A 24703-nucleotide genomic window follows, 5' to 3' on the forward strand; every position below is an offset into this window, starting at 1 on the left:
CATTTTACTTTCATGCCTTTAATGTAAAAGTTTCCTTTCATGTCTTTTTCAAGTCTGCTTCAATGGGCTGTATATTACCAGTTGCTTTCCCATCTGTCTCAATTTAGTTTCTTAGACAAATTCCAATCTGGCCTTCAGAAAAATCATAGTATTAAACATACTCCACTCAAGGATATTGGCCATATTTTATTAACTACGAGACTTTAAAAATAAATCTTGATGCTTCTTGACCTCCTTGCAAGCTTTGGAACCATCACATGACTCCACACTGTCACACATTCTAAACATCTTCACATTTCCCCCTATTGTTGCGCTCACTTTCTGGTTCCAGTCAAGCGCAGGACAAAGTTTTTCCATTTTAATTTTTAATGCTCTTCATGATCTTACTGCACATAACCTTCCAGGTCTCTTAATTTCATAAACTTCAAAAGGTACCCATCCCTCTTAAACTTTACACCATTTATCTTTCCTAAACGCTCACCTCCAGCTTCATGGATATCATCCATTCACAGTTGTGGCCCTTAGGGTATGGAAGCCTGTACCTTAACACAGTGGCTTTCAACCTTTCCAGACTACTGTACCCCTTTCAGGAGTCTGATTTGTCTTGTGTACCCCCAAGTTTCACCTCACTTAAAAACTACTTGCTTGCAAAAATCAGATATAAAAATACAAAAGTGACACAACACATTGTTACTGAAAAATTGCTTACTTTCTTTTTATCATATAATTATAAAATAAATCAATTGGAATATAAATGTTGTACTTACATTGTAGTGTATCGTATACAGATGAGTATAAACAAGTCATTGTATGGAATTTTAGGTTGTACTGACTTCACTAATGCTTTTTATGTACCCTATTGTAAAACTGGGCAAATATGTACTCTGTGGTTGAGAATCACTGCCTTAACATGTGTAAGCCACCCAACCTAACACATTTTAAATATATTCTTTAAAACAAATGCTATCTAATTTGCTTTCTGCTTCCCTTCAGCTCTAGGATACAATGCATTTTTATTTCTGTCTTTTAATCTGGTATGTAATATGCTTCAGTATTTTTTTTTAATTAAAGGAGATCTCATATAACTGAAAGGGACCTTGAAAGGTTATTGAGTCCAGCCCCCTGCCTTCACTAGCAGGACCAAGTACTGATTTTGCCCCAGATCCCTAAGTGGCCCCCTCACGGATTGAATTTACAACCCTGGGTTTAGCAGGCAAACGCTCAAGCCTCTGAGCTATCCCTCCCCCCCAGTAATTATGCATGTTCTGCAAAGCACTACATAGAGTGCAATACCAATGAGGACAGGAGAACCCAAGAATATTTTGGGTTTCACGACATTTATGGTCTCTTTTTGGTCATATTTTTTCACCAACCTCTTATTCCCCATCTCCTCCCTTTAAACCACTGTTTTTCAAAGGAAACTTAATTTAAGACTGTATATTTGTAAGTAGATGGAAGGCTGCACTATGCAAGCAATAAAGATTCTTGCTTGAAAGTAATTGTTGGCCAGACTTCTGATTCTTAGGGGACTAATGGGTAAAAACATGCTGCTGCCCAGAGTTTGCGTTTTATGGGAACTAAAATGATTCTAAAAGAGCTTGGCTTGTTTAGCCTAGTAAAATGATGGCTGAGAAGGAATATGACTGCTCAGTATAAGTACATCACAGGGGTAAATAGCAAGAAGGGAGGAGTGCTATTTAAGATAAAGTACAATGCTGGCACAAGAACAGGTAAAATCTGGCCACAAACAAATTTAGGTTGAAAATTAAAAGAAGGTTTCCAATAGCTGTGGGGGCAAACACTCTAACTAGTTTTTGCTTGAAAAATGTATATACGGGATTTATGACAGGGTTCCCTGTGATAGCAAGGGACTGGACTTGATGACCCAGGAGGTCCATTCTGGTCCTGTGTGCTACCTCAAAGCTTAGACATTTTGAGTTGTCTCCTAAATCCAGAATCTACCATCTTCAGGTGGCTACCAATTTTGATAAAAACAATAACTTTCCAGAACCAACCACTTGAAACGTGAGCTGGTATTACTGCAGCCTCAGCTCAGTTGTCAGAATTATTGTAGGCAAGCATTTGTATCACACATTTCTTATACCGGGATTTCTAACCTGGACTAGGGAACTGTTCTCTTCCCCTGCCCTCCATATACGCTCTATTTAAATAAATAATTTTGAAATAGAAAAACCACAGACATTTGTGAAAATAATTGTATCATTTTAAACTCCAGAAATGGTATGGTTGGCTTTGAAAAAATTTAGTTTTTAATCTCTAACTTTTTAACTATTCTTTTTTTTTTTTTTAAGTGAAGTGAAAAAAGGACACTCTCTTATTTTGGTTCAGTAGCATCATACTCCATGCCTACTGCCAATGATCTGATCCATTCTGTTTCTAAGTGGTAGAATGCTTGCTGAAACTTGCCCTGGGCCAATGTACTTCTGTATCACTTCTGATTATGGGCTATGAATAAATGACATAAATCTACCCTAAATTAGTAATATAATTTGTTATATTGCTGTTATATTCCTATACATCAATCCTTTTGGAAGCTAAGGACAAATTCTGCTTTATTTCAATTCTTACCTGACAATTGTAAAGTAAAACTCACTCCTTACATTAAAGTAATAGTTTTTGTAACATTCCAAACACTGGGAAACTATTTTCTGTGAATTTTTAGTGGAGAAAAGCAAATGTAATTTAAATAATTTCTCTAAATTAACTCAGTGGATGACAAATGACTTCTGTTTAAACATATCAAAAACTAATTTTAAAATGGAGAATATGAAGAGAGCTGAATTATTGAGATACTAAGAACAGCATTCAATTTTTAGATACTTAAAAGCATTTTTTCTTTCCTGGAGTTTTTTAACATGGCCGTGTCAGAGTTTCAGTTAAAGATGATTTTATCCAAATAATAACTATCATAGATTACCACATAGCCTCTTGAGTGAAGTTGTATGTAAATGAACATTTCAATTTATTTCAGATGTTATAGAACTGCAATTTACCAGTGGGCCAGTTGAGTCTTTCACTGGAACAGCAACAAAATTAGAGCAATAAAGAATTAATATCTTATTTAAAAGTTGCAGGTAGATGAGCCATTGCACATTGTTGGAAGGAAAATGATCCTCCAGTGACAAGTGTGTTTTGATACAATCTGGAAGATATTAGTTATAAAACCAAAATTTGGTTCATGAGGAAGAAATAACTTTCCAGCAGTCAAGCACACACAAGGAAAAATTTTAATCTGATTTACGCCCTGTACTTCAGTGACTTCAATATAGTTGGATGGGCTACAAGGCTCTAATTTGACCCAAGTGATTTGTTTCATTATCTAACCAATCAGAATCCTTTTTTTTTTAATTTCCACTTTTTCTTCCATTCCTCTCCAAATGCTTGAGTCTCAATAGACGATTTCAACCTTTTTCTGCCATTGTTTTCCTTACCTTGTTCCATAGAGAATTTAAAGCAACATTATGCTGATGCTTTGCCAGTTAAAAATTAGATATGCATACATTTACTCCTAATGTTCTAGACAGATAGACTAAGTATTTGAATATTGATTGTGCTTTGAAGGTCTGTCCTTCCCGTTCCAAAGGCATACAAATATGTAGCAACTTTAAGGCTGTCAAGCTATATAGATGAACTATCAATGTTATATCATCTATTCAAAGCAGATGGCTTGGCTATGACTGTAAAGGGGAAAGATAAGGTAGACATAAGCAATGTTATGAGCCTCATTTTAAAATTTCATTGCCTAATGTTAATATTTCAAACCTGCATTGATGGACCCATGCTGCCAGCAACTCCTAAAGGCGCAGAGCGGCCCTCAACTCTTACTAAAAAGGAGTAGCATTGCACCTTGCATGAGCGAGCCCCTAAAGCCCAAAATTTTCAAAAGTGGGAGCTTGAAGTTCAACTCTTAAATCCATAGTTAGGTACATAAGTAAGTGGCTTGATATGGAAAATAATTGATCCTCCTACAGCTTCTAAACTATGAGGCCCCAATATAGCAAGGCATTTAATCACGTTAAGTTAACCCTTATTCAGCAAAGCACTTAAATATGTGTTTAAGGTTAAGCATGTGCCCAAGTCTCATGAAAGGTCTACAAAGTGAACCACGTGATTATATTTTGCTGAGTCAAGGACTGAATGCTGGAGGAGGCTCAAAACTTTTGAAATCAGACCACTTATTTAGAACTTCTTCTTTCATATGGCTTGGCTAGGTAGCAATTATTACAAATTTGTATCTAGATTTGATAGCCAGCACACTGCCACAGCAGTGAGCTGGAGAATGTCCTTCAGGCCCTCGGTGAAAGAACAAAGGGGACACTCAGATATGATGTGCCTGTTGAACACAGTCGCATACAGGTGTTTGCCTCATTTTCCATTTAAAATGGGGTTTGTCCACATCTCCCATGAGATGTGTATATTTAGAACTAGGGCTTTCAAAAGGCCGTAGCTGAGTTAGGCACCCAAATTCCATTGCCATATGATGGGACGTGGACAGCTGAGTACATTAGGCCCCTTTGAAAAGTCCAGCCTAGGTTCCTTACTGTAGATTTAATGTCAAAATTTTCAAAACTGGCTGCTTACAGTTAGATTCCCAATTTCTAACTTAAATGCCTGATGGTTTAGGTGCATTAGTTTGAATATTGGACTTGCAGTGCATTTTGTCTTCTAATAATAATATTTTTTTTAGAAAATTATTAACAGTAAAAAAAGCTTGCTGACTTGTGAGTATGCAAATAACTCCATTTCTTCTGAGTTGATAAACTAATAGGAAATAAGAATCTTCGCCATTCTTTCTTATGGCCAAACCAGACCATAAAGTATGCTTCTCCACATGACTGCAGTGGTGTGAACTGCATAAACGATCATATATGGATGGTGAAAAATAATCCTTGTGAACGTTGTGTTATAGTTCCAAAAATATATTTACAGTCTATTACAAAGATTACAAATGGAAGTGTCTATGTAACGGGATTATGCTAATTAAAAGCTTTTTACAGATTTTCTTCAACAAAGGCAGAGGGAAAAAAAAATTGGTATAATCAAACTGATTTTTCTAACCAAACAAATAAATAAAATGGAAAATGTAACACTGTACAGGAATAAAAAAAAGGAGGTGGGGAGAGATAGGAATGATCCATTTGAGTTTTTTGTAGCTGTCTTTGGTCCTAAATGTGGGAAAACACATTATGTAGCACTGAAAATACATGTTCTTTTGTGATGCTCTGCAAGTAAAATAGAAAAATATAGTGCATTTTCAATGTATTCAGAGCTCACTACACAGAAATGTGTGTACAAAACAAGACAGTATAAATTAAATTTACAAGTTTTACAAAGGAACATTTACAGTTTTTTTGTGGATGCCCACATTATCAAACAAGACCAATTATGACTGATCCCTGGGATCGTTCTCTATCAAAATCAACAGAAGCAGCCTAATTCTCTTTGGAAGTTCAGCATTTCACTGAAGGGGTAGTTCACGATTTTCATAATTTCTGAAAGCATCTCTCTCTGATGTGTATACATTCCTGCCATATCTGTAGCCACACTTCCTTATTGCTTATGGTAGTTTAATGTTTTAGTAAAATAAGGTACATATATAAATAAAAATGGCATAAAAGTTTTTAACTGAGGAAGTACTTTTGCGCTTGAGTTCCCAAATGAATGTGTGTGTGTACGGTGTTTGTGTTGAGAGCAATAAAAGCTAGTGAAAAATGTGAAAATTCTGAACTGCCCCTTGCCTCCTGCTATACAGTTCTAATATAAAAGGTAAATCCTTATTCTTACAGCTGGACTGCACTCAACTGAAATGCATATAAAATATACGCCAGCCATTTCTCTCAGATTTGCTAATGCAGAGCATTGAAAAAAAATGTGATGTGCTCAGATTAAAATAGTTAGGTAACACTGGAGAACTGCACCTGACTTCTGAGGCACTCATTATCATTCAGTCCATAAAATACCTCAGTAGGTGTATAGTTATGGATCTACTCCTTAGAAAATCTCACCTTAAATCTAGTCCATTAAAATCATCTTGCAAACAATTTGTTAAAAGTGCCTAGGACTACTTAGGGGTCATTATTGCTTTTTTTTCCCTTTTTTCCTTTAAAAGATAATATATGTTTAACTTTAAAAAATTCTTTAAAAAATATCAGAGCTCTTAGCAACTTGCATTTTCTTGACTCCCTGCCAGTTAGCAAACCATGTCAATACACTGTTGGTTTAACAGAATAAAATGGCACAAAAAAGGATACCAATGTTTGGACGGATATATGTTGCTCAGTCATGCTTCTTACATTTCTAAAACTTCTAGTAACCTTTCAGAGGTACCCAGTGTAGTAATGTGTCATAGAATTAGCCCTAGAAAGGTCCAGAGATATAAACATCATACTAAAAGAAGGTCTTTATGAAGAATAAACACAAATGATTAAAAAAAGATTCTTAAATCAAAATTTAAGGAAAATATTTTGCTGAATTTAACAATAATATCATGATCTTATCTGACAAATATATTCTTTTTTAAATTCTTTATGTACATTTTAAAAAGTCTATTAGATAAAAAGGAGGTTAGAGAGCTCAAGGTGTTTGTATGTGTTTCAGGTAGTACTTTGTTTATTGTCACTGCTGTTTTCCTTGCCATCAGTGGTGGATCCCAATTCCCTTTTAGTAACCTCTGGTGGCACTTAGGAGTTCAAGTCTGTAGGTACTTCTTGTAGATCTTCTCTTCACTGCAGGAAGGACCCAGGAGATCAAGTGTCTTCTAGCAGCACTTCATGATACTGAAGGCCAGTGTTGTTCTCTCAGTCTGTCACCTCCCTCATAAGGGAGAAATGTCTATCACACTTGGATGCCAGTGCCGTGTAAATGTAGCATTTGTGCTCTCATAGTCTGAATGCTGCTCATAATTTTCTTTTGATGACCAACCAACGTGATTCCTAAACTCATCACATCACTGGGAAAGATAAATGTGTACAGTATTAATTATTCAATGTACAGTGCACTTATATGGGACAAAGCAGTCACTTAAAACTGACTAGTACTCTGGGCACCCAGGTTTGAATATACCAAAGCTATACTGGAGCCTCGTATCAATACTATGAATCATGCCTAAAACCCTACTCAATCTTTTCATCAGAAATGTACATGTTTTTCTAGTTTTGGGAGTGAGACGAAATTATTTTGCATGTGTAACTGTGCCTATGAAGAAAACACAGTGTAGGAAAACATTCCTACTGGGATGCTTTCAGCATGAAGTCACTGTATAAGGGGAAGATTACTGTCACTACACTGTGCCCTTTAGAGACATGCATGTAGGAATCTTCTGCATACGGATCTATCACTGCCATATGGTAGGTGGAAGGTAGGGTGCAGCTGCATCTATAACACCATCCCACTACGTTCTGACCTGGAAAGCCTCTCTGGGAAGAGGGTGGAATGGGCAGGGCCTGGGGCTCTGCTTCCTGGAAGCCAAGAAGACTTATAAGAGATAGCAGAGCCAATACAGAGGCACACTCGACCTCCAGCAAATAATTGTGCCTCATGCTAACCACCTGCTTCCGTTGCAGGGATGCAGACCCCTTTCTTCCACAACACAGACAGCACGCAAAAATCTGTAGGACATTCTACAAGGGGAATCTCAATATCTTCCATTCCTTGAGATATGCTTGTTAACAGGGAGTGATCTGGGTGGCGGTGGTGATTTTCATATAAATTAAAAAATGGGCTACAGTGTCTCTGAGAATCTGGCACATCTGTACTGCTCAGGTGGCCCAAAAATTCAAACACTAGCCATATCTGGGCAGCTAAGAATTCCCCCTTTTAGGGGGAGCTCTCAGTTGGCATGGGCAGCTTCTAAGTCTCCTGCCTCCTCAGCCCTAGCATAAAGACATGCCAGGGAGGGGAAGGGGGTTGTTTTTGTTCCACTGATGTCCTCCGCCAATTTTCAGTTGGCAGACAGTCCTAATATGACTGTTACCAACTGGAATAGGTTAGAGATGCTGCTGGGCTGCTCTAAACTACACTAACTGTGCAGGGCAGAGAATCAAGAAGCCATGAACTGCTCCCTGGACTCACTCTCTTGTGCTGAGTAAACCTCAGTGAAGAACAGAATCTCACCCTATGAACTGAGTTTGTACTGGGTCCAGTACTTTGCAGCTTAATATTATTTGGCTTTTACTTAGAAGGTTGCTAAATGTAGGTCATACATGCTCAGTGTTAACTTACTCAATAGTCATCCTGGCTACTGATTCAAGAGAGTTGTAGCCTGCTGCTGTGAAGTTATCCTTATATCTTTCCATCTTAATAGCTTGTAACCATTCTCCTACAGAGCAGAACGTGGTGAAATCAGGTGTGTTCTGGTCCAGAAGTGGGCTGATTGGTCTAGGCAGAAAAATAGTAACATAAATTGTTTCCTAAAATAATTAAACATAAGGGAGTATTTGGCAGAGTCAGAGAAGGTGGGAGTATTAAAAATTCCTAAGGAATAGAAAATAATAGGGTCAAATATTCAGTTTCACCTGTTCTGTTAATTGCTTTGCCACGGCTATCAATCACATATGTAAGAGTATTTTGCAGCTTCTGGTAACATTCTCCTTAGCATATTGTAATGCATGACAAAAGTTCATTACGAGTGAAATCAACCTGCTGGGCTACTGCTATCAACTGGAAATCAACATTATTTCTTATTATCTGTAGGGCTGTCAAGTGATTAACAAAATTAATCACAATTAATCACACTGTTAAACAATAAGAGAATACCATTTATTTAAATATTTTTGGATGTTTTCTACATTTTCAAATATATTGATTTCAATTATAACACAGAATACACAGCATACAGTGCTCACTTTATATTTGTTTTTTATTACAAGTATTTGGACTATAAAAATAAAAGAAATAATATTTCTCAAATTACCTAATACAAGTACTGTAATGCAATCTCTTTATCATGAAAGTTGAACTTACAAATGTAGAATTATGTACAAAAAAACTGCATTAAAAAAAAAAACAATGTAGAACTTCAGAGCCTACAAGTCCACTCAGTCCTACTTCTTGTTCGGCCAATCATTCAGACAAACAAGTTTGCTTACATTTGCAGGAGATAATGCTGCCCACTTCTTGTTTAAAATGTCACATGAAAGTGAGAATAGGTGTTCTCATGGCACTGTTGTAGCCAGCTTTGCAAGATATTTACGTGCCAGAAGTGCTAAAGATTCATATGTCCCTTCATGCTTCAACCACCATTCCAGAGGACATGCATCCATGCTGATGACGGGTTCTGCTCGATAACAACCCATAGCAGCACAGACTGATGCATGTTCATTTTCATTACCTGAGTCAGATGCCACCAGCAGAAGGTTGATTTTCTTTTTTGGTGGTTTGGGTTCAGTAGTTTCTGCATCAGTGTTACTCTTTTAAGACTTCTGAAAGCACGCTCCACACCTCAGCCCTCTCAGATTTTGAAAGGCACTTCAGATTCCTAAACCTTGAGTTGAGTGCTGTACTATCCTTAGAAATGTCACATTGGTACCTTCTTTGCGTTTTGTCAAATCTGCAGTGAAAGTGTTCTTAAAATTTTTATTCCTGGAGGAATTCTGCATCACTGCATGTGCACAGAATTCATGCTTCCTCCTTCCAGCAGATTTGTTTGCTTCCTCCCAGAAAAATGACTTCTGACAGGGAAGCACAGAGAAGCCACAAGAGCGGTCACGCACCCTTTTCTGGCAGTGGAGGCAGATTGGATCAGGCACCGGAGCAGCCAGTAGAGACGTAAATCTCCACAGTCGTGTGTGTGAGAAAGAGACACTCTGTCCCTCTCGCTCGCTATTGTAGAACACTTGGTGTGGAGGGGCAGGGCTTCGGGGTGTTTCTGAGGAGGCAGGCGTGGGACAGGCATTGTCCCCTCAGGCAGGGCAGAATATAGCAGCTTGCTTGCTTAGTGAATTGTTCCCATTCTCTTTGTGAATTCCCCCAAGAGTAAAAAGGTGTAAAAGTTTTAAAGCTCCTTTACATTGCCAAACTATTGTAAAGGACCGTATGGCCTTATAAATGCTTATGATGCTTTAGTGATCAGAACTAGACTAAATTTTTGGACTAAATTGTGAGTTTGATTCCCCAGCCCTCACTTGGTCTTCAGTTGGCTATGATGTAACACCGAGCATGTGGCTGCATATATTTGTTGACTAATAACTAGAAATAAAGAGTTAAACCTAGTTACATTACTGTTAGGCAAGGGTATTGGGAATTTTCTCCAATGCTCCCCACCTCAATTCTCCATCCATTTTATAGTAGTTTAAATAAATTACCAAAATAATTGAAATCACAGTGATTATATTATTTTGACAAATAAAGTATGAGGAATTCTATAATATCTTGCACAGAATTTTTAATTTTCTGCTGCAGAATTTTTAGTTTTTTTGGTGCAGTATTCCCCCAGAACTAGCTATAACATGAAATATACATAAAAGCAGCAAAGAATCCTGTGGCACCTTATAGACTAACAGAAGTTTTTGAGCATGAGCTTTCATGGGTGAATACCCACTTTGTCGGATGCATGTAGTGGAAATTTCCAGGGGCAGGTATATATATGCAAGCAAGCTAGAGATAATGAGGTTAGTTCAATCAGGGAAGATGAGGCCCTGTTCTAGCAGTTGAGGTGTGAAAACCAAGGAAGGAGAAACTGCTTTTGTAGTTGGCAAGCCATTCATAGTCTTTGTTTAATCCTGAGCTGATGGTGTCAAATTTGCAGATGAACTAAAGCTCAGCAGTTTCTCTTTGAAGTCTGGTCCTGAAGTTTTTTTGCTGCAGGATGGCCACCTTAAGATCTGCTATAGTGTGGCCAGGGAGGTTGAAGTGTTCTCCTACAGGTTTTTGTATATTGCCATTCCTAATATCTGATTTGTGTCCATTTATCCTTTTCCATAGAGACTGTCCGGTTCGGCCGATGTACATAACAGAGGGGCATTGCTGGCACATGATGGTGTATATTATATTGGTGGACGTGCAGGTGAATGAACCAGTGATGGTGTGGCTGATCTGGTTAGGTCCTGTGATGGTGTCGCTGGTGTAAATATGTGGGCAGAGCTGGCATCGAGGTTTGTTGCATGGATTGGTTCCTGAGCTAGAGTTACTATGGTGCGGTGTGCAGTTACCAGTGAGAATATGTTTCAGGTTGGCTGGTTGTCTGTGGGCGAGGACTGGCCTGCCACTCAAGGCCTGTGAAAGTGTGGGATCATTGTCCAGGATGGGTTGTAAATCCCTGATGATGCGTTGGAGGGGTTTTAGCTGGGGACTGTATGTGATGGCCAGTGGAGTCCTGTTGGTTTCTTTCTTGGGTTTGTCTTGCAGTAGGAGGCTTCTGGGTACATGTCTGGCTTTGCTGATCTGTTTCCTTATTTCCTCGTGAGGGTATTGTAGTTTTGAGAATGCTTGGTGGAGATTTTGTAGGTTTTGGTCTCTGTCTGAGGGGTTAGAGTAGATGCAGTTGTACCTCAGTGCTTGGCAATAGACAATGGATCGTGTGGTGTGCCCAGGATGGAAGCTGCAGGCATGAAGGTAGGCATAGCGGTCAGTAGGTTTTCGGTATAGTGGTGGTGTTAATGTGACCATCACTTATTTGTACCATGGTGTCTAGGAAGTGGACCTCCCGCGAAGATTGGGCCAGGCTGAGGTTGATGGTGGGGTGGAAGCTGTTGAAATCGTGGTGGAATTTTTCCAGAGTCTCCTTCCCATGGGTCCAGATGATGAAGATGTCATCAATGTAGCGTAGGTAGAGAAGGGGCATGAGTGGACGAGAGCTGAGGAAGCGTTGTTCCAGGTCGGCCATAAAAATATTGGCATATTGTGGGGCCATGCGGGTGCCCATAGCGGTGCCACTGATCTGGAGATATATATTGTCATCAAATTTGAAATAGCTGTGTGTGAGGATAAAGGCACAGAGGTCAGCAACCAGTTGTGCTGTGGCATCATCAGGGATACTGTTCCTGACAGCTTGTATTCCATCTGTGCGTAGAGAGCCTCTACATCCATGATGTCTAGAATGGTGTTTTCTGGAAGGTCACCAATGCATTGTAGTTTCCTCAGGAAATCAGTGATGTCACGGAGATAGCTGGGAGTGCTGGTGGCTTAGGGTCTGAGTAGAAAAGTCCACATATCCAGACAGTCCTTCAGTGAGAGTGTCAATGCCCAAAATGATTTCATTTTTACAGTGCAAATATTTGTAATAAAAATAATATACACTTTGATTTAAATTACAACACAGAATACTATATATATTTGAAAATGTAGAAAAACATCCAAAATATTTAATACATTTCAATTGGCAGTCTATTGTTTAACAGTGCGATTAAACTGCAATTAATTGTGATTAATTTTTTTAATCAATATTAATTTTTTGAGTTAATTGTGTGAGTTAACTGAATAATCAACAGCCATAATTATGTGTATTATAGTAGCACCAAACAAGATCAGGGCCCTATTGTCCTGGGCACTGTACAAGCACATCATAAAAGACAGAATCCCCGCCCCAAATTGGTTGCGATTCAGACAGATAAAACAGACAAAGGATGGAGGGAAACATAAAGAGAGAAAGATGCAGTGACTTTCCTGAGGTCACACATGAGGTCAGTGCCAGAGCTGAAAACTGAACACAAGTCTCCTGACACAGGATAACTGTGACTGAGTAACTCATGGGAGCAGGTTATAAGAAGAAAACATTGAAGTCAGACCAAGAAATTAAATAAGATGAAATGGCTGAATGGAATTAAAAATAGAGTCATGAAGGTAAAAGGGAGAGCTCATTCTGTAGCACAGTATAAAAAGGGTATCTATATAGACACTATTTAAGCTTGGCAGAATTTGATTCTTTTTTATAATTTTGACAGAAAACATCAATGTTTATTTTTAAGCAATTTTTTTTATTTTTATTGATTACATTTTCACAGTTCTGGGAAATTTGGGGGCGGGGCTCAGACAATGGTAGGATCAGACAATAATTATTTAATGACAGCTGACATTGAGATTGAAAAAGTTAAAGCTTTTTAACCACAGAAACAAAAATTGTCAACATCACATATCAAAATAAATATCCTTAAATTAAACCCTAATTAAGTTCTCAAGCTGCCTTTTTCTCACTTTGCATTTGTAAATGTTGATTATTACTGATGGAAATATTTTGTCATCGATTTGCATGTGAGCACAGTGAAACTGAAAGCAGCGAAGAGTCCTGTGGCACCTTGCAGACTAACAGACGTATTGGAGCATGAGCTTTTGTGGGTGAATACCCACTTCGTCGGATGCATGTAGTGGAAATTTCCAGGGGCAGGTATATATATGCAAGCAAGAAGTAGGCTAGAGATAAGGAGGTTAGTTCAATCAGGGAGGATGAGGCCCTCTTCTAGCAGTTCAGGTGTGAAAACCAAGGGAGGAAAAACTGTGAATGGCTTGCCAACTACAAAAGCAATTTCTCCTCCTTTGGTTTTCACATCTCGACTGCCTCATCCTCCCTGACTGAACTAACCTCGATATCTCTAGCCTGCTTCTTGCTTGCATATATATACCTGCCCCTGGAAATTTCCACTACATGCATCCGATGAAGTGGGTATTCAACCAAGAAAGCTCATGCTTCAATACGTCTGTTAGTCTATAAGGTGCCACAGGACTCTTTGCTACTTTTACAGATCCAGACTAACAAGGCTACCCCTCTAGTAAGTGACATTGAAGTTTATCGATTAAAATCAAATTCTTATAAGCTTAACTCTATTACTACTATTATTTTTATTGCAGCAGTGCATAGAGGCCAGGACCCCATCATGCAACCACAGAGACAATGATGGTCCCTGCCCTGAGGAATTTATAGTCTGAATAAGCAAAACATACCAAAGGGGGAGGGGGGAAAGAGAGGCGGAAATGGGATAGAACATACAAGCAGAGTGAACAGATGATGGTTTGCCAACAGGACGAAAGTTAGTGGCAAGATTTTTTTCTTTTATTTGGTATTTTTGTTTTAGTTGTCATTTTTGGGTGGTTTTTATTTTTATTGAATGGCATTTAGGGCAGAAATGGGGAGAGAAGGAACAAAAAGAGAAGGAAGAAAGGAGGGTAGCAAGATGAGCAGCTGGACGGAGCTGGATCCAGCAGCTAATCAGAACACATTCAGTCAATATATATTCAGAGAATTATAAACCCTCACTGGCAGTTTTCTTACCTGCTGCAGGTTCCAAGAGGAGTTTTCAAACTGTTTGGGTTCCGAATCATTTTGTCCAAAATACCAACTATCTGCTCAAACTTTGGCCTTTCACCACGTTCCTTTTGCCAACAGTCCAGCATGAGCTGATGAAGGCCTGCTGGGCAATCCATGGGTGCTGGCAAACGATAGCCTTCTTCAATTGCTTTTATAACCTAATGGCCAGAACAAGAGGATGTCATCAAGGCAGAAATATTTAGAGAATGAATTTTAATAACTGCGAAAAAATCAAGCAACTAAATTAAACAGTCAAAGCATTATGAAAGCAGAGTCTGTTGTTTTGACACTAGCATTTTTGTTTTCATATAATACCCTTGATTTTTATCTTCCATGATTATTAAACATATTACTCTATGATGTGCAGAACAGGGTTATATAACTGAGTCAAATCAGCAGTAAGGAGCAACAATTAAATTCACCTAGGGTGCAATAGATAAATGGATAGATGGAGATATTCTAGAAAGCAATATTATTTGCCCAAAGGCCTTTGAGAGAGAGGATGCAGTTGAAGACTGATTTGTAAATGGATATGAGTCTGTGCATTTACCCACCAAATCCCAAAAGCCCAAAGACTTTAAAAAAATAAGGACATGTTTAGTAGATAGGAATTATTGGGAAGAAAAATTTGCATTTTATGCCAATCAGTGTTATTAGAGGCAAACAAGCAATCTGAATACAATGTGAAATGGGAGAGTGAGGCCTGGCTGAGTGATATCTTAATGTAACAGTCTAAAGCAAGGTCAGACTTAATATGAGAAGGTGGTACATGGTGATATGAGAGAGAACATAATGTCTGAGGCAAGAATTACACCCACAATTTGACTTCCTCAGTCAAGTCCATTTGGATTTAAGAGAAAGATAGAAATGATTAAAGAAAAATCACAGGAAACTGCTATGCACCTTGCGGGCAGGATAAGAAAGCATGTCAGGAAGCAATGCAGATAAGAAATGCTTGTAAAAAAGGGCTAAAACACTGTTCATGGGAGATTTTAAGTACAGTGACATTGACTGGCATAACTGTATTAGAATTGCTAAGGAAGGGGGCTGATTCTTGAAGGGGAGTACACAGGACTGTTTCCTCTCAGTTTGTAGAGAAGCCAAGATCAGGTCTGGGCTTAGCCCTATGAAATGAATCTGCCGTAGTAAATAAAAGTTGGTGAATATCCAGGGTTTATTCAACACAATAACTTCATCTATAAAATACTCCATAGGATGTGTGAGAAAGTGCAAGAGCACTGGACTACAAACTAAAGGCAACTGCAGAAAATACAAAACGAACTTTAGAAAGCTGGTTGGAATCAATGATTGCATCAGAATCTTTTATAGAGGGGAAGTGAAGTCCCCAGAAACATGGTCTAATGGAAATGGCTCTCATCAGAGATGTGTTCAGTATCCTGCTCTGCCACATACTTCCTTTCTGACATTGGGCAAGTCACCCAGCATCTGTGTGCCTGCGTATTCTATATGTAAAATAAAGAGTAGCACTTCCATACCTCACAAGGGTGTTGTGAGAATATATACATTAAAAACTGTCAAGTTCTCAGCCCCTTCAGTAATAGGGGCTATATAAATACCTAAGATAGACAGGGATGAAGAATACTCAAGAGATAGTACAAGTGCCATTCAGATAACAGGAGGGTGAGGGGACAAATAATGGAAAGAACTGTACTGTATACATGCAGGGAAAAGAGTAAAAGATAAGATCCATTAGTAAGATGTAAGGGGAAAATCCTCACATTTAAAAGCAACAAATTATTCAAAATGAAAAAAATAAGCACTATTCTGATATGCTAAAAAATGAATATAGGAATTACAGACAGAAGAAAAACACACGTCAAAATCTTCTTTTGTATCTCTCGTTATAAAAGTATCAGTTTTAGGTCAGGCTTGTAGAGACAATCAGTGAATAATAAAAATGCATCCAGACAACACCCCCACAGCTATTAAAAGGTTAAAGGGATTTAAAACTGACAAGACTCCTAGGAATGACAACATACATTCAAGAGCTTTAGAGGAAGTGGCAAATGAAATGAGAGGCACATTAGTAAGTATTTTTATATGCTCACTGTGTTCTGGAGAGATCCCAGAAGATAGGAAGTGACTATGATAATGACATTATTTTTAGAAAGGCCTTAGGGATGCAGCAGGACCAGTTTCTTTGACATCTGGTGTGAGCAAACAAGTCTGAAGGATCAAATTGGGAAACAAAAAAGAGTGGATTTGACTATAGCCAGAATGGTGGGAGCAGGAAGAAGGTGATTTCCAAAAGATTAAAAATGTAGTCTGTGTGTGTTTAAGATTCAAAGAACCAAACTGACAGTTAATAGCTAAAATTTTTAGCAACCTTGGTGCCTTTAAAATATTACTAATATCTAAGGGGAAAAAAACAGTTCTAAACTTGATAACAAGCAGTAAATAAAAAGGAATGAATGAAGAGATTTTTTTCTATAAACTATACGATTATAGTTTATAGAATCAAATATAGCTAATCGAATACAGCGAGGATTCATGCTAGTAGCACAGATTTGTATCACTTACATTTGCCTCAATTCTCTCTTCCTCCATTTCTGTGCTTGGCCCACTGTTTCTTTTAGACACCTTTGTGCTTCCCAAATTCCCCGGCTGCCTGCGGACTTGCCTAGTCCTAGCTTCAGATAAGAAGCTACCAGCTCTGGGGACAGAGCTTTGTTAGTTGGGTACTGTGATGCTTTGTTTGTTGTAACAGATCACTGCCAGGGACACTCCTTTTTTAAAATGCCACAACAGAAAACAGTTGAGTAAGTGAAGGAAAAACATGCATTTGCAGGGCTATATCCTGCTCTTTGGGGAACACAAATATGGAGAAAAGGGAGTGTAGTGAACTCCTCCTTCCACATAAGTATGGGGACCAGTAGTCCTGTACAGGACACACACCAAAGCTCTAATGGGTATCAGAGAAGGGTTATGAGCAGTAGTTGAGCTAGTTAGTGACTATTGTTTGCCAGTTTTGGCAGTCAGGGTTAGGAACACACAGGCACAGTGCCTGCAGAAAGCCAGAGAGCAGGGTTCTGTGCCACTCACCCTGAGCCATCCTGCTGTGCAATTGCAGGATTGCTCTTGGGTTGAATGCTCATCTAGTACTTCTCAGCTCTGTATGGATATATCCACTGAGAACAGGAATGTGCTTAGACGGTCATGATTGTATTGCTACACACAAATCTATCCAAAGGCACTGAAACTGTTAGTGTAGGATAAAATAGTGTAGTAGAGGCTAAACCCTCCCTTGCCCCCCGCAAACTCAGGAAACTCAATGAGACATATTTTTAAAGGAAAAATAGGTCTGTAATTCTGCATCCATACTCAATTGTAGGCACAAATCATGCGTTTAAGTGAACAAACTGCTGACAGTGTCTGCAAATCTGGTAAAGACAGATTTAAGTGTTGTCATTTGTGTCTGCAGTTAGTTGTAACTGTAATTCATTGTGGGTAATTAGAGGCAGTTTTTAAAATTTAGCCTCACGAGTTAGTTGGTGTGCACGTGCACACTGTGTGTTCGTTTTAGGGCACAAATGCATATCACAATACATATCAGTGTCTGAAATTATTTTACTAGGAATTTATAAATCCTTAATCTACATGCTAATTGGGATATAACTTCTCATTTCATTTCTTTTGTCGTTGTAAGGATTTGAGATTAGTGTTTTTATGAACAAAAATAATTTACATGCGTCCCTCAGCTGTTTACAACACAAGAAAATAAATTAAAAACAATTCCAAAATTCAGCAAGAAGATACTGGATTTTTTTTTTCAGTTTTTAAGTTTTTCTTTACTCTTCCCTGAACGATAGGTAAGCTTTGCCTTTGAGGCATCTTATATTCCTGTCAGACCCCTTTTATGTTTGATTCGAGTACAGAAGGAAGGTGTCAAAAGAAATGAAACCCTACTGGGCATCGAGGGAAGGTAAATATTTCTTTTTCTTTGCTCCAAGGACTTGTTTGCCCATATTTTGACAGTCCATGAAATCTTTGACACTGAGACCTGTCAAATATTAACAACTTTGCACTCTGCCAAACTGACTCATCATTTACACTTTCATATTCTTTTTTTTTTAAACTCTGATGTCAAGCATTCGATCAAAAACTGCCTCCAAAAATGAACAACTAGGAATGAGAATCATTCTGGCATATGTTTATGTACAGAGTTGGTGTGAACAAATATCCTTGTAAGAAATTCAAGATTAATACTATTCTGTGCTATTGCTAATGACCTGCTGCTTTAGGTCACATTTTATACTAACAACAGTATTGTTAGAATATAGTGAAATTGCTAGAGTATGTCATTAACTGTTGCCTTGGACTTTGGACAACTTTTTCCACTTGACTAACCATAATTATGAGTTCAAGAAACTAAGAATTCCTGTTTGAATTAAAACATGTCATTCTTGCTAAGCTTAATGTAATAAAATGAGAAGTACTTGTCTGTTTTACCATTTCTGGAGCCCCAATCCTGTTTCAGACTCATGATATAAACCTAAAACCCATACTTGTGTCAAAGAAGATGACCCAGTTTTAATGTTGTTGGCTAAGTAATCATCTATTTAATTTTTCACTATATAAAAATCCTAAAATATTTTTACAAAAATTATTATGCATTAAAATAAGTTATGTCTGTGTGTGTTGAAAGAAAAAAATTTGATAGGAACATTTATTTATATGTACACGTGTATGCAATCATACAAATATAGCGAATGTATAGCTTACATCTTGATTTGACATGTCCCAGTAAGGCCGCTCTCCATAAGACATTACTTCCCACATAACTATTCCATAGCTCCATACATCACTTGCTGATGTAAATTTACGATATTGGATCGCTTCTGGAGCTGTCCATCGTACTGGAATTTTCCCACCCTATTTAAAAAAAAAAGACCTGTTTATAAATAAAATTTCCATAGTGTTTTTCTTAGTGGCATTTTTACAATTATTTCCATTAATCCTCACACCAAAATTATGCCATTCTGAAATGCTGATCAATGTCGGAATTTTCAGAGGAGTTTCAAGTGGGTCTGACTCTCAGGGAATTAGGTATTCAAATCCCATTGAAATTTCCTAAGGCTCCTTCGCAATCCATGTCTGATCACGTAGGGCCAGATTGTCATTAGATTTAATGTGGCGTAAGTGCCAACTCTAGCCCCCTGTGCGTTCTCTCTGGATTGTTGTTCCAGTGAGGGATCAGGGATCAGCTCCATGAGGCAGTTATTATCTACACCGTAAGTGAGCAGGGTGAGGGTAGGGAGGAATGGGAAGTGGAGCTGGCTGGGCAAAAGAGTAGAGAAGTAAGCTGTGTCCTATGAACAGCTATGTCAAGGTGATCCCAACCAGGAATAATGGTAGATCTGGGGATGGCGGGGATTGTTACCCCTTATGTGGGAGTAGCAGCAAAGTTTCAGTCATGCTTTACATTAGTTAGCTTTCAGGTGAGATTAACTCAGCTCTGAAAAAGAAATACTCCTGGATTTCTGTGTAAATACTTTTACTTAGCTCAAAACAGAGATAAACAGTTTTATAAATCAACCTTCCATATCCTTTCATTCAGAAAATTATAAAGATATGAGTGAGACACTAAAACCAGTAAAAACTTCCAAGAATTCTCCCCACTAGAAGATTATGTTATTAAACATTTATTGAAAGTTATTTAAAGCCAGGTTTCTGAAGACAACTTGTAACTCCCTTGGACTATTTAGCTCCTCTCAGGCCATTAATGTATTTCCCTCAACCATATCTTCAAGAGGCTATTGCCCGGTTTGTAATAAGATCTCCTAGCCCCTAAGAAATATTGTCAAACCACTGGGTTTCTTACCGTAGTGGTGTAGACAGCTTCTGGATCATCTTCTATAACTCTGGACAGGCCAAAGTCTGACACTTTACAAACAAGGTTGCTGTTAACAAGAATATTGCGTGCTGCTAGGTCCCTGTGTACATATCCCATATCAGCTAAGTATCTCATTCCGGCAGCAATTCCTCTCAACATTCCCACTAGCTGAATGACTGTAAATTGCCCATCATGTTTCTGAAGGGAAGACAGGAGCAACACACTTGTTAATGCACTTGAGGGGGAAAAAGAAAGTCAGCTTTGCACATTTTCTTCACTCTAGTCACTTATTACCCCAAAGGCAATGCATCTCGGGGCAAAGCAATCCACTTTAAACAAAATTGTATTTCTTTTAGCCACAAAGCTGGACACATGAGAAAGGTCTGAATAGCTAAACATTCAAAATGAATGGAACCTGTTAAAAGTTATAAAAGCCTAATTAACTTGTGACATGACAGGTTCTTTTTTTTTTTAAACTACTTTATATAGCCTTGTTTGTAACTCGCCTCCATTTTTGTCACCTTTTACAATGATCAATATATATAAAAAATAAACTGTATTACACTTTTGGGATCAAAGCCTCTGTTTATCCTAAATACTGAAGATTTATTTACAGCACAGAATTTATCAAGGAAACATCCTCATCTTTCTGCTTTCTCTACCATCTTGCAAGTCATTCTACATTTCATGGTTTGTACATGTGGAATGTTAAAATGGTGAAGACATTGCTTGGCAGTTCTGAGCACTCACTCAATAAATGCTAAATTGTCATAAAGTAGTTTTTCTTTTTCCTTCATTCTTCTCTGAAGTACTGCTGTACTTCATTTAGGGATTCCTGTGCAGTGACTTTGACCATGCTAAAAAAAATAAATTGCTACTCTAAACAAATGTGTTCACACGACAGGGCTTCAGGTATCGTGGTATTAACCTCAATCTATGATGGTAATCAAAACCATGATTTTTGTACCACATTGGATCACTTAAATACCAAGAAATGTATCAGTTTGATCCTGTCTGGTCTTCTGATTTCTAATCTGATTTTGCTGGGACAATTTAAAGATCTGTTGGTGTTTGCTATGTTCACATTTCAGACTGCGAAAATGTTTTTATTATGCTAAATTGGTAACATACATAATATATTTTGAAGTACTGTGCATATTTCCCTTAGGTACTCACCCTAAGAAATGCATCTAGGGCCCCATTCTCCATGTATTCTATTACAATCATGACTGGTTTCCCTAAAGGAAAAGAAAGGACATTTTGTTTGAAAACCCATAATCTGAACTGAGTGCCTTTTTCTGATAAACACATATTGCTCCTATAAAAGGGCTGAATAGTGGAGACCAACATTCTTGAAGCCCCTAGCACTGTTACTGAGCTCTAAGTCCTTAAATGTCTGCATGGAGCATGATCACGATTTGCAAAATTGAACTGTACAAATCAAAATGTCAGCATGTTCTCCTGACTCCTGCTGTGTGATGAGGACTCTGAGAAAATGACACTTCAGATAATATGAAAGGACATAAGAAACCTTATCTTCCGGCATGGTCTTTGAGGCTAATTGAACCTAGAAAAATAGTGTATTTCAAAGTACTCCATCTTTTAATCATGTGTGCATCTTAATTTTTTCCTCAGGTTGTAGCATAAAATGAGTATTGTTTTAGTTAGTTACGCCTCAGGAGAAAATCCATTAAGAGTATGCAGTACATTTCTAATTTGAATCTCTGACCACGGACATCTTACAGCAATTACCGCCAATTAGCTTATTATCTGACTGATACATCTAGTCACTACTTACCTCTGGTAACTACCCCTTCTAAATGAACAACATTGGGATGGTCAAATTGTCCCATGATGCTTGCTTCACACAGGAAATCTCGCCTCTGTTTTTCTGTATAACCAACTTTCAGGGTTTTGATGGCTACTGAAACATCTCGCTTGCCTGGAAGTTTCAGACGCCCACTGCACACTTCACCAAACTCTCCTAAAATAAATCACATTGACTATGAATGACATGTCATTTATATAATGTCCTCTCTGGGGCCCTCATTCAACATGGCACTTAAGTACCTACCTAACTTTAATCCCATGAATAGTCACACTGATTAACTGAACTACTCAAGAGCTTAAAGTTAGGTACATGCTTAAGTTCTTTGAGGAATTGGGCCTAAACAGCAAACATTTTATGTCAGTCCCTTCCCCCGCCCCCAATATTTGTCTTTATAAAATATCAGTAATTTTTTCTTTAAATATGTAAAATAAAATAAAATGGTTTTGTAAAGGATGATGCATTTTTTTGCTTTTTTAGGCCTGATTCTTAACTTACCCCTGTTTTCAAGTTACTTCTAATTTATACTGGTATGAGGTCAGAATCAGGCTGTAAAGGACTGCCAAAAAATAGAATAATCACACTGAAGTTTATGGAATGGAAGATATTGATTTAATTAATCAATGAAATGGGTAAATTCTCTCTCCCATGCCCCAACATCAAAACCTTTCTAATGAAAGTTTCATAGAAACCAAAATGCTCTGTTTGATTAAATGATGAAAATGCATATTTGTTCCAAACAGCTCTACCAGTCAGCACAACAGGAACACGCACACACGTAGTAAAACAGCACAGGCCGGCAAAGTCCACATGCCTTTACAAACACTGCTTGTCCAATCATAATGACTGCTAAAGTTGGTCATCTGGCATAGGCATTCAAGGCCAGGCCCATAGATAGCCCCAGAAGATGTGTCACAGAGTGTGTAATACTCACAGCTAAGCATTCACTGGCTCAGCATGTCACCAGGGAACTGGGCAGAAACAAAAGGCTATAGTGTGGAACAAAGACTCAGCATAGTGGCACTAACTCCTGTATATAACAGGTGGCATCAGCAGGATGGCAATGACAAAGTTAGCAAGAAAAATCCCATAACCTTCGTGAAAATCAACAATCTCATGCTCACACAGCACTCCTCCAAGACAGGCTCAATATTCTACCCTACCATAATAACTGAGGCACACTGAGAATTCTATGCTGCTTTTCTGACTGTCCCTAGCAGATGTTCTACAGTATTCATTGCTGTGCAGTCGAGCAGTTTCTTTGTGTCTCTGTCAGCCTGCTTTCCTTTTAATCTTGCTAGCTAATCATATCCGCTGATTTGGGCCATAGCTAAACCCAGCAAAAATGACACCTGCACCACCTGCTTCTAATTTACATGTTCCAGAAAGACCATTTTACACACTGAAAACAAACTGCTCTTGCTTATGTGTGTGCAAATGCAGAGTAACTCAAGGGATGCCAACAGTTATTCTGGATTTACACTGTTGTAAGTGACAGCAGAACTGGATTTCTGTCTTAAATTCCACCTCATTTACATGTGATGTTTTTCAGGATTTCACTCAAAGTGACTTGACAAATAGCATTTCAGCCTAATCAAAGGAGGTGCACAAGAGCCTTTTACTTGAAACTGTTGATGTGGTAGTCTCTCATCTCAAACAATGGATTAGCAAACCAGAAAAGACCATATTTACTGATTGTACTGTGCCAATCTAGAATTTAAAACTGACAGCATAAAAAGTAATGCTGTACTGAAAGAGATACTGTTGTTCTAGTGTCATGCTAAATGCCATTTACTTAGGGCTAGTCCACACTAGAAGCGCCACATTGGCACAACTGCACATAAATCCATGAGGGCAGGAGCTATGTTGGCACGAGAAGCCCTCCCACTGACATAGTGGTGTCCATACTGGTGCTTAGTTGGTGTAACTTATGTTGCTCGGCGGGGGAAGGAGCTTATTCACACCCCTGAGTGACGTAAGTTATACCGAAGAAAGTAGTGTAGACCCAGCCTAGGAACCTGATTCTGATGCCTTTACTCATTCTGAGTAGCAGCTTACTACATAAGAAGTTCTGTTAATTTCAGCTGAGTTACAACTAAAAGTAAGGTAACATTCCTCATACGTAAGGGTACCTCAGGAACATGATTCTGAGAGTGGAACATTAGCTAATTCTAAGTGCTGTCATTCTTTTCTATAGCCTAAAACTTAATATTGGTAGATTTTTTTAAAAAAATAGCAATGTTGCACATAATATACAGTGCTTTACAAACTATAGTAGAGTGATTGATAAAGTATTCTAACAATACTTGATAAAAAGAACAGGAAGGCAAAGGAATGTTTCCTCCAGGAATCCAAAGTATTTGATATTTTTCTTACCCATGGAAACTTAATTTCACTACATCGACTAGTGCAATAAAAAAGTCACATATCTCATTAATGCAAACAAATGAAACTGCTTTTTTAGAGTATGAACACCACACTGCTTAAGTAGGTGGTAGACAGTTCAAGAGGAAGAAAAACAACGTAATGCTAGTACAATTACAATCCGGCATGAGAGGTAAAACAAGAACTTTTTTGTATTAATAAAATATATTTATTTTTTTTAAAGGATAGAACAGTTAAAACAAAAAGTTTTAAAAGAGGATTCTGTTCTATTAAAAAGGCCTCATTAGACCATACATTACAGGCTGTATCGTGCTTTCTTAATGCATGGAAGTCAAGGGAACTACTTATGTGAGTAAAGCGAGCAGGATTTAAACTAACA

At 38.1% G+C, this 24703-nt stretch overlaps 1 protein-coding gene across 2 annotated transcripts in view; it reads right to left on the reverse strand.

The window, feature by feature from the left end:
- Positions 1–3009: 3009 nt before the first annotated feature.
- The window catches only part of EPHA7 (EPH receptor A7), a 184562-nt gene continuing 162868 nt past the window's right edge, over positions 3010–24703 (reverse strand). For both annotated transcript variants that reach the window (XM_030555964.1, XM_030555963.1), the window contains exons 11-17: positions 21910–22095; positions 21288–21349; positions 20100–20309; positions 19001–19150; positions 14222–14415; positions 8242–8397; positions 3010–6970 (exon numbers count right to left, since the gene is read on the reverse strand). In XM_030555964.1, the coding sequence (XP_030411824.1) occupies positions 6856–6970; positions 8242–8397; positions 14222–14415; positions 19001–19150; positions 20100–20309; positions 21288–21349; positions 21910–22095 (1073 nt within the window). In that variant the 3' untranslated portion in view covers positions 3010–6855. The remainder of the gene's footprint in view (positions 6971–8241; positions 8398–14221; positions 14416–19000; positions 19151–20099; positions 20310–21287; positions 21350–21909; positions 22096–24703) is intronic.

The sequence above is a fragment of the Gopherus evgoodei genome, chromosome 3 (assembly GCF_007399415.2).
Source record: "Gopherus evgoodei ecotype Sinaloan lineage chromosome 3, rGopEvg1_v1.p, whole genome shotgun sequence".
NCBI classification, from domain to species: Eukaryota; Metazoa; Chordata; order Testudines; family Testudinidae; genus Gopherus; species Gopherus evgoodei.